The 14,274-nt window shown below is 49.1% G+C and overlaps 1 protein-coding gene and 1 pseudogene across 1 annotated transcript; one reads left to right on the top strand and one right to left on the bottom strand.

The window, feature by feature from the left end:
• The first annotated feature begins 7,223 nt into the window (after positions 1-7,223).
• ZNF256 (zinc finger protein 256) lies at positions 7,224-13,617 on the top strand. Its single transcript, XM_010386976.1, has 3 exons — positions 7,224-7,506; positions 10,412-10,538; positions 11,803-13,617. The coding sequence occupies exons 1-3, from the start codon at positions 7,474-7,476 to the stop codon at positions 13,524-13,526; spliced, it is 1,884 nt and encodes a 627-aa protein (XP_010385278.1). The 5' UTR covers positions 7,224-7,473; the 3' UTR covers positions 13,527-13,617.
• An 81-nt stretch (positions 13,618-13,698) lies between these two features.
• LOC115892436 lies at positions 13,699-13,804 on the bottom strand (annotated as a pseudogene).
• Positions 13,805-14,274: the final 470 nt, after the last annotated feature.

Below are 14,274 nucleotides of genomic sequence, written 5' to 3'. Positions count from 1 at the left end.
CAGGAGATCGAGACCATCCTGGCTAACACGGTGAAACCCCGTCTCTACTAAAAAATACAAAAAACTAGCCGGGCAAGGTGGTGGGCGCCTATAGTCCCAGCTACTTGGGAGGCTGAGGCAGGAGAATGGCGTGAACCCGGGAGGCAGAGCTTGCAGTGAGCTGAGATCCAGCCACTGCACCCCAGCCTGGGCGACAGAGCGAGACTCCGTCTCAAAAAAAAAAAAAAAGAAATAATGCAGAGCAAGTCCACAGAGTAACGTGAAAGTAAATTTATTGAGAAAGTAAAGGAATCAAAGGATGGCTACTTCATAGACAGAGCAGGGCATTCCCAGAAGTAAGAGGAGGAACATGCCCACCTTACGTGCAGTGCTTGTTTATATATAAGATAACAAAGCAAAAAATCATACGGGAGGTGTGCTCTACCACAAGAGTTCCTGACAAAGGATTGTTAATCGTTGTGTAACTACTGTCTTCCACAACAATCTCTATTATTAACATTAAAATGAAACTTATTTACTTCTTTTTTTTCTTTTTTTGAGATGGAGTCTTGCTCTGTCACCAGGCTGGAGTGCAGTGATGCGATCTCAGCTCACTGCAACCTCCACCTCCTGGGTTCAAGCGATCCTGTTGGCTCAGCCTCCTGAGTAGCTGGGACTATGGGCATGCGCCACCACGCCCAACTAATTTTTTGTATTTTTAGTAGAGATGGGGTTTCACCACGTTGGCCAGGATGGTCTTGATGTGTTGACCTCGTGATCTGCCTGCCTTGGCCTCCCAAAGTGCTGCGATTACAGGCGTGAGACACCGCGTCCAGCCTAAAGTGAAACTTTTTTTTTTTTTTTGAGACGGAGTCTTGCTCTGTCGCCCGGGCTGGAGTGCAGTGGCTGGATCTCAGCTCACTGCAAGCCCCGCCTCCTGGGTTTACGCCATTCTCCTGCCTCAGCCTCCGAGTAGCTGGGACTACAGGCGCCCGCCACCTCACCCGGCTAGTTATTTGTATTTTTAGTAGAGACGGGGTTTCACCGTGTTAGCCAGGATGGTCTCGATCTCCTGACCTCGTGATCCGCCCATCTCAGCCTCCCAAAGTGCTGGGATTACGGGCTTGAGCCACCGCGCCTGGCCGAAACTTATTGTTAAAGTAAGAATGCTTTTGTTCTTAAGGTATTGAGACAATAGGACATTTCCTGGGTCCATTAATTTCTGGGTTGGTTAAGTCCTGAGTCTGTCTGGAAAACATGATTAACCTGTTCCCTTAACAACTTCTGGCGACATGGAATGCCTAACCTCCTGGGAACACAGCCCAGCAGGTCTCAGTCTCATTTTACCCAGCCCCTATTCAAGATATAATGGAAACATTATGGTGCCATTGTGGCTCAAGTGGTGAGATGGGTATGAACTTCTAGGAGAACAAAAATTGAGTGTTGGGTCCAGACAAAGCCTTGTAGGGTCATGGAAGCCACTGTGAGAGCTAAAGGCTTAACTGAGGGAGGGGAAGGCACTGGAGAGTTTGGAAAGGGAAGTGACCAGATTGGACTGGGGATTGAAACACGTCCTTCTGGCTTGTGCTTGGAGAACAGACAATGGTGAGTGAGGAATGGAAGAGGAAGACCATTTAGAGACAATTGTAAGAAAGCAGGTGTGAGATGATGGTAGCGTGGTCCATGGCTTTCACGTATGTATTGATGACAACAAATTTCATTCTGGTTGAATTTTGAGTCTAGGTCAAGCTTTGCTGAAAGATTGCACATGAGGCCTCCGTGAGTCAAAAAAGACTCTAGCTGGATCAATGTTGTTAACACATGCAATGCGGAAAAATATTAGATTCTTGTCCCTGGAAAGCAGAACACAACTTGCTCACAGGCTCCACGTGGGCATGCAGGAAAGGAGTGAAGCATGATTATTGGGTTGTCTACTGAGGAGCCAGAAGGTCTGAGCTGCCACTGCTGAGGGGGTGACTCTGGGGCTGCAGATCTGGGAGCAGGGGCTTTGGGATAACCTTTGGACAAGTCTAGTCTGAAAGGCTGATTACACAACCAGCTGGACAGGCTGACACAGCAAATGGATCCCGTCTGGGGAAGTGTGAGCTGTAAATATAAATAAGGGAAATGGCCAGGTGCAGTGGGTCACACCTGTAATCCCAGCACTTTGGGAGGCTGAAGCAGGCAATCACTTGAACTCAGGAGTTTGAGACCAGCCTGGGCAACATAGTGAGACCCCCATCTCTACAAAAAAATACAAAACTTAGCCAGGTATAGTGTGCACCTGTAGTCCCAGCTACTCTGGAGGCGGAGATGGAAGGATTGCTTGAGCTCAGGTGGTTGAGGTTGTACTGAGCCGTGACTGCACCACTGCACTCCAGCCTGAGTGAGAGTGAGACCTTGTCTCAAAAGAAAAGAAAAGAAAAGGAAGTCATAGAGGTGGAATCACACTGTGTAGCCTTTTCAGAATGGCTTCTTTGCTTTTTAATACACATTGAAATGCCCTCCATGTCTCTGACAAAGATTTTTCACATCCCACTTTATGATAGTGCATAAATAATAGAAAGCAACATTTTATTTTGTATTAGGAAAACAAACATGCGTTGAGTTGAGAGTTGGTGGGGTTTTTCCCCCAGTCGCAGCTCAAAAATCCTGCAGATTTAGCAGATTTAGAAGGGATCCCTGTTAATTGTGTGAAAGTTGACCATATGAATTGGGTCCTTCTTGTCGTACCCACCTAAAACAGAGTTGAAAGAGCTGTGGGAAGAAAAGCACTCAGGGCACGTAACACTGATCCAAAAATGTAATTCTCTGGAAGCCTGGCTGCTGAAACTCCCTGCCATAACCTGAAACAAGTTTTATTTCATGGCTACTGAAACGACACACTGCAACTCTAAAACTAGTTTTGTAACTGAACAGTCTAGCCTGAAAATGCACTTTGAAAGTTTTTTTCCTTTTTCTCATTTTTCCCTAGTCTTGCGATATAACCTTGAACCTTACCGCAGAATCTTTTCTTCTTCTTAGTCTTAAAATACAGCCTTGAAATGTACTTTCTTTGAAACACCATGTCCACCACTTCTCACCATACACTCCCTTAGACCATGCACATTTGTCAATTGTATGCTAGTATCTAATTATGTGCTTACTCAGAAGTTCCTGGGGATAATCTTGAGACAGACTTGGTAGGCATATGGACCTATCTGTGAAATTTCAGAGATTACTTCAAGGCAGTTAGTCAACCACTGGGCCATTATTGAAATGCGGCTAGCCCACACTCCAGGTGGACCATGACTTGAGACAGCCACCAGAACAAGACATGCAGACCTAGTACTCAGCACCCCTCCTGCACACCTCCCAGTCCAAGTTCACATCCTTGGACTCCAAAAGTCCGTTTTCAGCAAAACTCCGTCTCAAAAAAAAAAAAAAAGAAAAGAAAAAGAAAAAAAACCAAACCAAACCAAACCAAAAGAGTTCTGTGAGACCTTCACTTTTTTCACCAGCTGATACTTCCCAAACACGATTCTGCCACCATTTTTGAATGACCACATAGTCATCATAATGGCAGCAGTGGCTGATCTGGAGGGGCCGCTGTGATGATGCCAGCTGCAAATGGGGAGGCACAGCCAGAACTGCATGGTCCGTGGAGCCCATGGGGGCTGGAAACGGGTGATCCCAGTGGGATCCCAGCCCCAAGCCGTACTGAGTTGTCAGGACGGGAGCCCTGTGCTTCCAGGCGCAGCTGCAGCCACCTAGTCGCGGCTCCAGACAGGGCGTCCCTGCACTCTTGGGGACCTGGGACGCACCCTTTCTCCACAGGCCCAAAAGTGCCCGCTCCTACTCCCTGGCCTCTCCCCACTCTCAGCACCTGCTCCATGGCAGAGCAAAGTTGTGGACGTGTCAAGATAGCCAAGCCTGGGAGCTATCACGACCCAGCCAAATGTGTGTGCACTCGGGGCAGTGATGACATGCCAGCCCCCACCACTTCGACCTGCTCCAGAAACTGCTTCTGAGGCTGAAACTTTGTGCACCAAGGACAGGGGAAGGAGGCCGGGGGCACTGAGGGTGGCTCGGGGCGGGCCTGCAGGCGGCCTTCAGCATGGACAGCCTGGGCGTCATGGACAGCATGTTGATGGCCATGAGAGGCAGACAGGTTCCTAGGTGGCAAGGGGTGGGTTTTCTGTGAAACCCCACCTTCAAGCCACAGATGGTCTGAAGCCTGGAAGCCATGCTGCCAGGTCCAGGTGGAGTCTGTGATCCAGAGAGAGAAGTTCCTTGATGCCTTTCGGCCAATGGGATGGTGCTTTTCCCAGGCCTGCCCATGGCTGACCATGGGCCAATCAGCATGCACTTCCTCCCACCCATGGGCCAATCAGCACACAGCGTCTCCATTCTGAGCCCATTAAAAACCCTAGACTCAGCCAGACTCAAGACATTGGAGACTCTTTGTATGCAGGTGCGAGCTACTCACTTCAGGTTTCCTCTCCACTGAGGGCTGTTGGGTCGTCCAGTAAAGCCCTTCTCTGCCTTGCTCACCATCCAGTTGTCTGCATAACCTCATTCTTTCTGGACGTGGGATAAGAACTTGGGGGACGAGAACTTAGGACCCAACGAACAGCAGGAGAGAAAGGGGCTGTAACACATTCCTGGCTGAGTAGCCATGTTCCTGGGCTGCATGAGTGAAAAATGGCGGCCGGGCGCGGTGGCTCAAGCCTGTAATCCCACCACTTTGGGAGGCCGAGGCGGGCGGATCACAAGGTCAGGAGGTCGAGACCATCCTGGCTAACACAGTGAAACCCCGTCTCCACTTAAAAAAATACAAAAAATTAGTCGGGCGAGATGGCGGCGCCTGTAGTCCCAGCTACTCCGGAGGCTGAGGCAGGAGAATGGCGTGGACCCGGGAGGCGGAGCTTGCAGTGAGCTGAGATCCGGCCACTGCACTCCAGCCTGGGCGACAGAGCGAGACTCCGTCTCAAAAAAAAAAAAAAGAAAGAAAAATGGCGACTCTTCTGGGGGCCCAGACTTTGGGATTCCCAGAGCCAGAGCTGTAACACTGTAGCCCTCCTGCCCTCAGCCAGCACTGGGTGGCTGCCCCGGACGACTGGAAGCAGCAGCGAGCCAGAGCAGGGCGGCGGGACTGAAAGAGATATATCACAAACAAGCTGAAAACACACCCCTCCCAAAACACACCTCCCCGCTTGCCAGGCCGAAAGCGACGGGAAGAAGAGAAGAGCTGTGGCTCTTCCGGGAGCCCTGACTGAAGACTCCGGAGCCAGGGCTGTGACACGCTGCAACACCCTCTTTGGGGCTGTACTGTTCATGGTGTCTCCGAGCTTTCCAGCGCCACCACTTTTCTCTCGTCTAGATGCTGGTGCCTGCAGCAGAAGCCGCCTGTAGTTTGTGTGGTCCAGCCGCAGCCTTGCAAGGAGCCGGCGCCTGTGCCAGCGCCTGGAGCTGCCCGCCCCACCGCAGCAGCCAGCGTGCCTGGCTGTGTGCAATGGCCGAACCCTTCACTTGCTCGTTCACACACCCCTTGCGGCTCCGCGCGTGGCTCACCCTTGGTAGCTGTGGGATCCAGGTGCTGCCTACTGGGCCGAGTGTGTGGAACGAGCCCAGCGGATGTGAGCAAAACTCAGGCAGAGGCGCGACCACAGAGGTTTCTGGCTGGCGAATCGACACCCATTATTACTAGCTTTCTGTAATTTGTATTTTACAATTCTTTTCCTGAGATCATATCAATTTTTTAAGCATAACAGCCCTATAATAATGGGGGCAAAGTGCCGGGCGCAGTGGCTCATGCCTGTAATCCCAGCACTTTGGGAGGCCGAGGCGGGTGGATCACCTGAGATCAGGAGTTCGAGACCAGCCTGGCCAATATGGCGAAACTTCGTCTCTACTAAAAATACAAATACAAAAAAAAAAAAAAAAAAAAAAAATTAGCCGGGCACGATGGCGGGCGCCTGTAATCCCAGCTTCTTGGGAAGCTGAGGCAGGAGAATCGCTTGAACGCGGGAGACAGAGGTTGCGGTGAGCCAAGATCGCACCATTGCACTCCAGTCTGGGCAACAAGAGCGAAACTAATGGGGGCAAAGATAATCATTTCAGGGATGAGAAGAGATGTTGAATTTAAGATACTCCCTACATTTGGGATTCAGAGCACCCTTTGTTCCACCTGTGAGTGCTCTGGCTAGCCATCCTGCCTTTTCAAAATAGCATTCCTTTTGTTGTTCTCTTTCTGAGCTTGATGTCAAATTATTAAAAGGAAGTGAATAAAAAGACATAGAGAAAGTGAGATTAGATGCATACAAGTGTTGCTTAGTAAACTGGACACAATGTTTAACTATACACGCATGAGAGTTATTTTCTGTGGGGCCCGGAGACAGGGATCTACTTATGTCCTGTTGCTATAGGGTGCTTCCGTATCCCACCTTCATCCTCTTTGTCATGAACCTATGTGGTGTGTTTTTTTTCTTGTCCCTAATCAAACATACAGAGACTGAGAAAACTGACTCCAGGGCTTGAGTGCATGCGTTTGAATTACAACATTATCTTTTTTTTTTTTTTTTTTTGAGACAGAGTCTCGCTCTGTCCCCCAGGCTGGAGTGCAGTGGCGTGGTCTCAGCTTACTGCAAGCTCCCCCTCCCAGGTTCACACCATTCTCCTGCCTCAGCCTCCGGAGTAGCTGGGACTACAGGCGCCCGCCACCTCACCCAGCTAATTTTTTTGGGGGGGGGGGTATTTTTTGTATTTTAGAGACGGCATTTCGCTGTGTTAGCCAGGATGGTCTCGATCTCCTGACCTCGTGATCCGCCCGCCTCGGCCTCCCAAAGTGCTGGGATTACAGGCTCGAGCCACCGCGCCCAGCCGCAACATAGTCATTTTTATTTGCTTTCTCTTCCAATGGATATATTTTGTGACTGATTGACTGCATGTAATAATATGTGCATTTGGGTATGTGCCTCTGGGAACACAGGAAATGACACGTCTTCAAACAAATAAACACTCTCAGACAGCAATCGGTAGAAACCTGGGTACGTCTCCTTTAAGAAACAACGAGGCCCCGCCTCCGCCCCAACCTGGAGTGTGCATTTCCCAGCGCCCCCTACAGAGGTTTGGCCTTTACTTCCGGAAGGAGGTGGAGGCGACCCTCACTCTTCCGCAGTGCCTACAACATTACCCAGAATGGCCTGCGTTGGGCGACGGCGACCTTCAGCCAATGAGGTCTCCGAAAGGTGGCGTTTCCGTACGCGCTCGCGCGGTCGCGGCGGGACTTCCGTCGTCCTCCCGGTGGCGGTCGTTTTGGCATTTGTCTGGACTCTTTCCTTGGTAGAAAGCAGCGGCGCGATAGTCAGCATCATCCGTGACTGACTGAGAAGGCGCAAAAGGAGTCTTCCCCGCTGCACAGAGGCGAAGCTGAGGTTCGGCGGCACCCGGGGTACCCCGGCCCGGCCCGGAATAACGACTTCCTCTCCTGTCCCGCTCCGCCCACAGAGTCCGATGGCGGCGGCCGAGCTGACGGCCCCGGCCCAGGTATGTGCCGCGTCCTCCGGACCTTCCCCGCCCTCCCCACGCGAGTCGTAGCACCCCGAGGGCGCCTGGTCGCGGCCCTGCAGCCCAGGACAGGACATGGGGGCTCGTCGGAGGGGCGCCCGTTTCCAACACCTAGGAAAGGGAGGGCGCGACTGCAAGGTGCCCCTGATGAGAGGCGCCACCGAGCCCTGGGGCACAGAGGTGACACAGCCAGTGCGAGGGCACCCGGCTCCGAGGCCAGGCATGGGGCTTCAGGGAGGCCTGAGCCCGATTAATACCGCCATGGATGCCCTCTGAGGCCTGGCTCTTCCCACGTTTCCGTTGGCTGTAGAGGGGGTTAGGAAACGTACGTCAGGAAGGGGAGGGTTTCCCAGTCTCTCACTAGCCTTAACTCCCATCCACAGGTTGTCTGGGTTGCGGAGTGCCATTCCCCCAGCCCTTAGTTCTGAAGACATTGGGTGAACCCCAAGCCCAGGGTTCTATGTCCATGTGAGTGTGTATATAGAATTGTTCCAATTTCTGGCAGCCAATATGAACAGGTGTGGAAGGTTTTTCCAGAAAGGTACAAGATGTGCAAATGGTTAGGTGCAGCACGGAGCTGGAAGCATTTGTGAAGCCACAAGTCTCCTTGCTTTCTGGTGGGAAGCAAAGAACAGGAGGATAGGCGTTAGGACTGCAGTGGCTGCCTGAGAAGTTGAGTGTGTTTTCAGGAGGCAATAGCAAGTTTGAATCAAAAAGTAATTTACCAGGGTCTTCACAGGCTTCATCTGTGTGCACAGTGGGGCACAAACTGTGGGGTTGAGGGAGGAGGAAGGAAAATCAGAGTAGACTAGTCCAAGTGAGGGTTACTGGCCAAGGATCGTGGTTTAGGAGATGTGGTTAGATTCTGGATGCGCGGTTTCAAAAGGGACAACTAAATTACATAATGTAGGTGGTGAGGGAGTGAAACCGAGGATTCAGAGAAGACCCCCAGGTTTTTGGTATTAGTAGCTGTAGGGAAAGAAGTTTCATCAACTAAGATGAACAAATTGGCAATAGGAGTAATATGCACTAGGGATATCAGGTTTATTTGGGTCATGCTAAGAGTCACATCTTTCAGAGCCTACTAAATGCAGGCGTTAAGTGGGCAGATGAACACGCAGGTCTTGAAATCTAGGGAGTAGTGACCGGGCGCGATGGCTCACGCCTGTAATCCCAGCACTTTGGGAGCCTGAGGCGAGTGGATCAGAAGATCAAGACCATCCTGGCTAACACGGTGAAACACCGTCTCTACTAAAAATAGAAAAATTAACCGGGCATGGTGGCGGGCGCCTATAGTCCCACCTACTAGGGAGGCTGAGACAGGAGAATGGCGTGAACCCAGGAGGCGGAGCTTCCAGTGAGCCGAAATCGCGCCATTGCACTCCAGCCTGGGCAACAGAGCGAGACTCCGTCTCAAAAACAAAACAAAACAAAACCAAAAAAAAAAAAACAGTAGTTCAGGGTGCAGATATTCCAGATGTGGCTGTTGTGTGCACCGAGGTGAGTGAGCTGTGGGTCACAGTTAAGCGGGGCAAGCTCTAGATTTTGGTTGTAAAGCTGTTAGTGGGCCAAGATGGGGAGGATGATGATGGAGTAAGTGGTCATGAAGGCAGGGTATGTAAAAGACAGTGTAGTTTGGCAGGGGCCAGGGCTTCCAAGAGAAGAATGGACATGAGATGGATGCAAATTCATAGGCCACTCAGGACAGAACTCGTGCTTATTCACCACTTTGTGGGTATCCAGGATTTTGTGATAACTTGAGGAGGCCTGGGTGTTTCATTCAGGCTGGAAGATTAAATTAATGTCATGTGGTCATTTGTGAGAGTCATTGTGTGTGGGATGAGCGACCAGTGAGGCTCGGATTTAAAGAGCTTTAGGTGTATAGTGACTGCCAAGGGGATGGTAAGTGCAGCACAGAAGTTGAATAGGGCCATGGTGTGAACCCGGGAGGCAGAGCTTGCAGTGAGCTGAGATCTTGCCACTGCACTCCAGCCTGGGCGACAGAGCGAGACTCTGTCTCAAAAAAAAATGAATAAATAAACTGTTGATCTCATTTGTCCAATGTCACGTGTCTGTATTTGGCTGTTGGTTATCCATTCTCTCTTTTTTTTTTTTTTTTTGTGGGGGGCGGGGGGAACTCAGTCTTGCTCTGTCACCCATGCTGGAGTGCAGTGGCACGATTTCGGCTCACTGCAACCTCCACCTCCTGGGTTCTAGTGATTCTCCTGCCTTGCCTCCCGAGTAACTGGTACTACAGCCCCGTGCCACCACGCCTGGCTGGCTAATTTTTTGTATTTTTAGTAGAGATGGGATTTCACCATGTTAGCCAGGATGGTCTCGATCTCCTGACTTCGTGATCTGCCCACCTCAGCCTCCCAAAGTGCTGGGATTACAGGCATGAGCCACCGCGCCCGGCCCAGGTTATCCACTCTTTCACCCAGGTAGCATGTGGGGAGGCCAGGATTTGCCTGTGGTATGGAACGTAGTGGTGGTCACGGTCATATGGCAGTGGGATGTGGAGACCTGAGGTATATGCAGTATAATGAATGATATGCACTTGGAGAGGGAGTGTACCAGATGGCCCCAGTGCCCCTGTTGAGACTTACATGACCTTGGTCATACCAGAGGAATGCTTGTCAGGAAGGAGTGGTTGCCCTTACGCCACGCCCATAGCTTAGATACATGCATTTGTTCACCTACCTCTTGTTACTGATGGCTGGAACCGGTGACCAAGAGCCCCATTAGGAGACAACAGCACCAGCTGACTGCTTTCCCCTCTGAGTTGGGGAACTTGGAAAGAGGATGGAGTAAATGTGTGAGGGGAAGGATTATGGATCCTGAGAGGAGGAACCGTTTGTGGTTTCATCTGTCCCCATCCTGGCAGGGCATTGTGACGTTTGAGGACGTGGCTGTGTACTTCTCCTGGAAGGAATGGGGTCTTCTCGATGAGGCTCAGAAATGCCTGTACCATGATGTGATGCTGGAGAACTTGACACTTACAACCTCCCTGGGTAAGGTCCTCACACCCACCTCTGTGCCCCGAGCTAGTCTTTGCTCTTACCCTTTCCCCAGGGACAGATATGTCTTCACAGAAGGACCCTTGATACAGCTTCCTGTTCCTGGGTAGGTGCTGCAGTTGGTAGGGCTAAGGTTGCATGTTGCCTGCTTTTCTCCTTGAGCCGGCAACACCTGCTTCCCTTTCATGTGGAAAGATTCAGAGTCAGGCTTTTTATAGTCAGTCAGCCTCATGGATCTCACCTTGTTTGCGTCTCCCTGACCAGGTGGCATTGTCCAGATCTGAGGCTCCTGGAGACCCAGGTTCTACTTCCTTCCTCTAGGGTACACTTCCTCATGCCTGCCTCTGCCAGCAGTTATGTGGACTATGAGTGTCTCTTGCAAAATCCTCTGAATTTCTCCTTGTATTGCTTTTTTTTCCTGTGGGCTATCATGTGCAGAGTCATTCTGGGCTGGTCTTGGGTACTTACATATTCCAAGTTCCATGTTCTTGATCGTAGGGGTCAGGTGTACAGGCCCTATGGTTCCGAGGATGGCTGTGATTCCCCATAGCAAGGTGAACTCAGAGGGATCCTGGCCCTAGGAACCGCCTAAAGGAGGACATTCTGTCAGGGTTATGTCCAAATCATACCAGAAACGTATCCTGTTTGATCAATATTTTGGTGCTAATGACATTTGGGGCCAAACCTCATTACTGCCTTTTCTTTCCCATTCTGGACACTTAGCCTGCTTGTCAGCTCTGTACCTGGTTTCTGTGTCTCTTACTTGCAGCCTGGGGTTAATCCCCACATCTCTGGACTCCATGTCTCACCCATTTTTCTCACTGCCGTATCTGCAGTGCTCTTCAGTGTTGGCCTCTACATCGCATGTTATGAGGTGTCCAGTGTCCACGTATGTCAGCTGCTATTTTGTTGTCACATTTTCTTGGACCAGGACACATACCTGCACACAATGCACGTGTTAGCAGGAGAACAGATCTCACTGAAAATTGCTCTAGAGGAATGAGTTGTGTATCCTGCTGCTTCTCCATGTTTCTCATCCCATGGCTGTGTTTTTTAACTCAGGAGCCCTCCCCAGTTCCGTGATCTTTAGAGGCCCAGTTCTGCTAGGCAGCCCCATCTTCAACTTGAACCCAACACCTTGGTCCTGAAAACAACCCCATGGACTCAGTTCCCGGGTTTGTTGGATGCACATTTGTCTGTGGGCTACCCCCACTCCACTAAAGTCAGCATGCTGTTCACCATCATTTCTTTCTTTCAGGTGGTTGTGGAGCAGGGGATGAGGAGGCACCTTATCAGCAGAGCACTTCTTCACAGTGGGTGTCACAGGTTAGGCTTCCTAAGGCCCTTCCTTCTCCCCAGAAGACCAATCCCTGTGAGATATGTGGCCCAGTCTTGAGAGAGATTTTGCACTTGCTTGAGCACCAGGGAACACACCATGGTCAGAAACTGTATACAGATGGGGCATGTAGGAAACAATTACAATTTACTGCATACCTTCATCAGCACCAGAAGCAGCATGTTGGACAGAAGCACTTCAGAAGCAATGGGGGCAGAGACATGTTTTTGAACAGCTGCACATTTGAAGTATCTGGGAAGCCCTTTACTTGGAAAGAGGTTGGGAAGGATTTCCTGGCGAGATCAAGATTTCTTCAGCAACAGGCTACTCACACCAGAAAGAAGTCAAACAGAACCAAGAGTGCAGTGGCCTTTCACAGTGTAAAAAATCATTACAACTGGGGAGAATGTGTGAAAGCTTTCAGCTACAAACATGTACGTGCTCAGCACCAGGGAGACCTCATTAGGGAAAGATCTTACATGTGCAGTGAATGTGGGAAATCTTTTAGCACAAGCTGTAGCCTCAGTGATCATTTGAGAGTTCACACTTCAGAAAAGCCTTATACATGTGGGGAATGTGGGAAATCCTATAGGCAAAGCTCTAGCCTTATTACGCACCGAAGAGTTCACACTGGAGTAAGACCTCATCAATGTGATGAATGTGGAAAATTATTTAACAGGAAGTATGACCTTCTTATACATCAGAGAGTTCATACTGGAGAAAGGCCTTACAAGTGCAGTGAATGTGGGAAATCCTTTAGCCATAGCTCCAGCCTCATTACACACCAGAGAATTCATACTGGAATGAGGCCTTATGAGTGCAGTGAATGTGGGAAATCCTTTATCCATAGTTCTAGCCTTATTACACACCAGAGAGTTCACACTGGTACAAGGCCTTATATGTGCAGTGAATGTGGGAAATCCTTTAGCCAGAGCTGTCACCTCATTAAACACCGGAGACTTCACATTGGAGAAGGGCCTTATGAGTGTAGTGAATGTGGGAAATTGTTTACTTATAGATCTCGTTTCTTCCAACACCAGAAAGTTCATACTGGAGTAAGATCTCATGAATGTCATGAATGTGGAAAATTATTTAGCAGGAAATTTGACCTCATTGTACATGAGAGAGTTCACACAGGAGAAAGGCCATATGAGTGTAGTGAATGTGGAAAATCCTTTACCTGTAAATCCTACCTCATCGCACACTGGAAAGTTCATACTGGAGCAAGGCCTTATGAATGTGGGGAATGTGGGAAATCATTTACCCATAGCTCTACACTCCTTCAACACCAGAGAGTTCACACTGGAGAAAGGCCTTATGAGTGCAATGAATGTGGGAAATTTTTTAGCCAGAGCTCCAGTCTCATTAGACATAGGAGAAGTCACACCGGAGAAAGGCCTTATGAGTGCAGTGAGTGTTGGAAATCCTTTAGTAACCGCTCTAGCCTCGTTAAACACCAAAGAGTTCACACTGGAGAAAGGCCTTATGAATGCAGTGAATGTGGAAAATCCTTTAGCCAGAGCTCTAACCTCAGTAATCACCAGCGAGTTCACAGTGGGGAAAGGCCTTACGAGTGTAGTGACTGTGGAAAATCTTTTACCTTCAACTCCAACCTCCTAAAACATCAGCATGTTCACAAGGGATAAAGGTTAGGTAACACACATAGGGCTGTTATGGACTGAGAAGTGTCCCTGCAGAATTCATAGATGTAAATAAATAAATATGTATTTTCAATAACCATGCTTTATATTTAGTATATGTTCTCTGAATTTTGTTTTATACAAATAAATTTATATGTATACGTACTACTTTGTCTCTCTTATGTCCACACATAAAACCAAATGGTTTCTTTTTTAAAAAAAATTCTTTGTTTTTAAATGGACAAATTATACACTTGATCTTAGCCAAAAGGCCGAGAAGCGATAAATGGACAAATTATAATTGTCCATGTTCCTGGAGTACATAGTGATGTTTTTATGATACCTATAATTTAGAGTGATCAGCGTAATTAGCATATCCATCATCTCAAACATTCGTCATTCCTTTATATTGAGAACATTCAGTCTCAATTGCCATTCTCCCAACAACCTGAAATTATATATTATTAACTTTAGTTCTCCTGTAGTGATATAGAACACTAGAACTTATTCCTCCTGTCTAGTTGTAATTTTGTAGACTTTAACCAATCTTTGTCTGTTCCTGCCTACCCACTACCCTTCCCAGCCTCTAGTATCCTCTGTTCTACTTTTTACTTCTAAGAGATCAACTTTTGTTTTGTGGGGGTGGGGTGGGGGACAGTCTTGCTCTGTCTCCCAGGCTTTTTTTTTTTTTTTTTTTTTTTTTTTTTTTGAGACGGAGTTTTGCCCTTTTTGCCCAGGCTGGAGTGCAATGGCA

The sequence above is a fragment of the Rhinopithecus roxellana genome, chromosome 12 (genome assembly GCF_007565055.1).
Source record: "Rhinopithecus roxellana isolate Shanxi Qingling chromosome 12, ASM756505v1, whole genome shotgun sequence".
In the NCBI taxonomy this organism is placed as follows: Eukaryota; Metazoa; Chordata; class Mammalia; order Primates; family Cercopithecidae; genus Rhinopithecus; species Rhinopithecus roxellana.
Note: the sequence above shows the minus strand (reverse complement) of the source record. Positions and strands in the feature narration are given on the sequence as shown.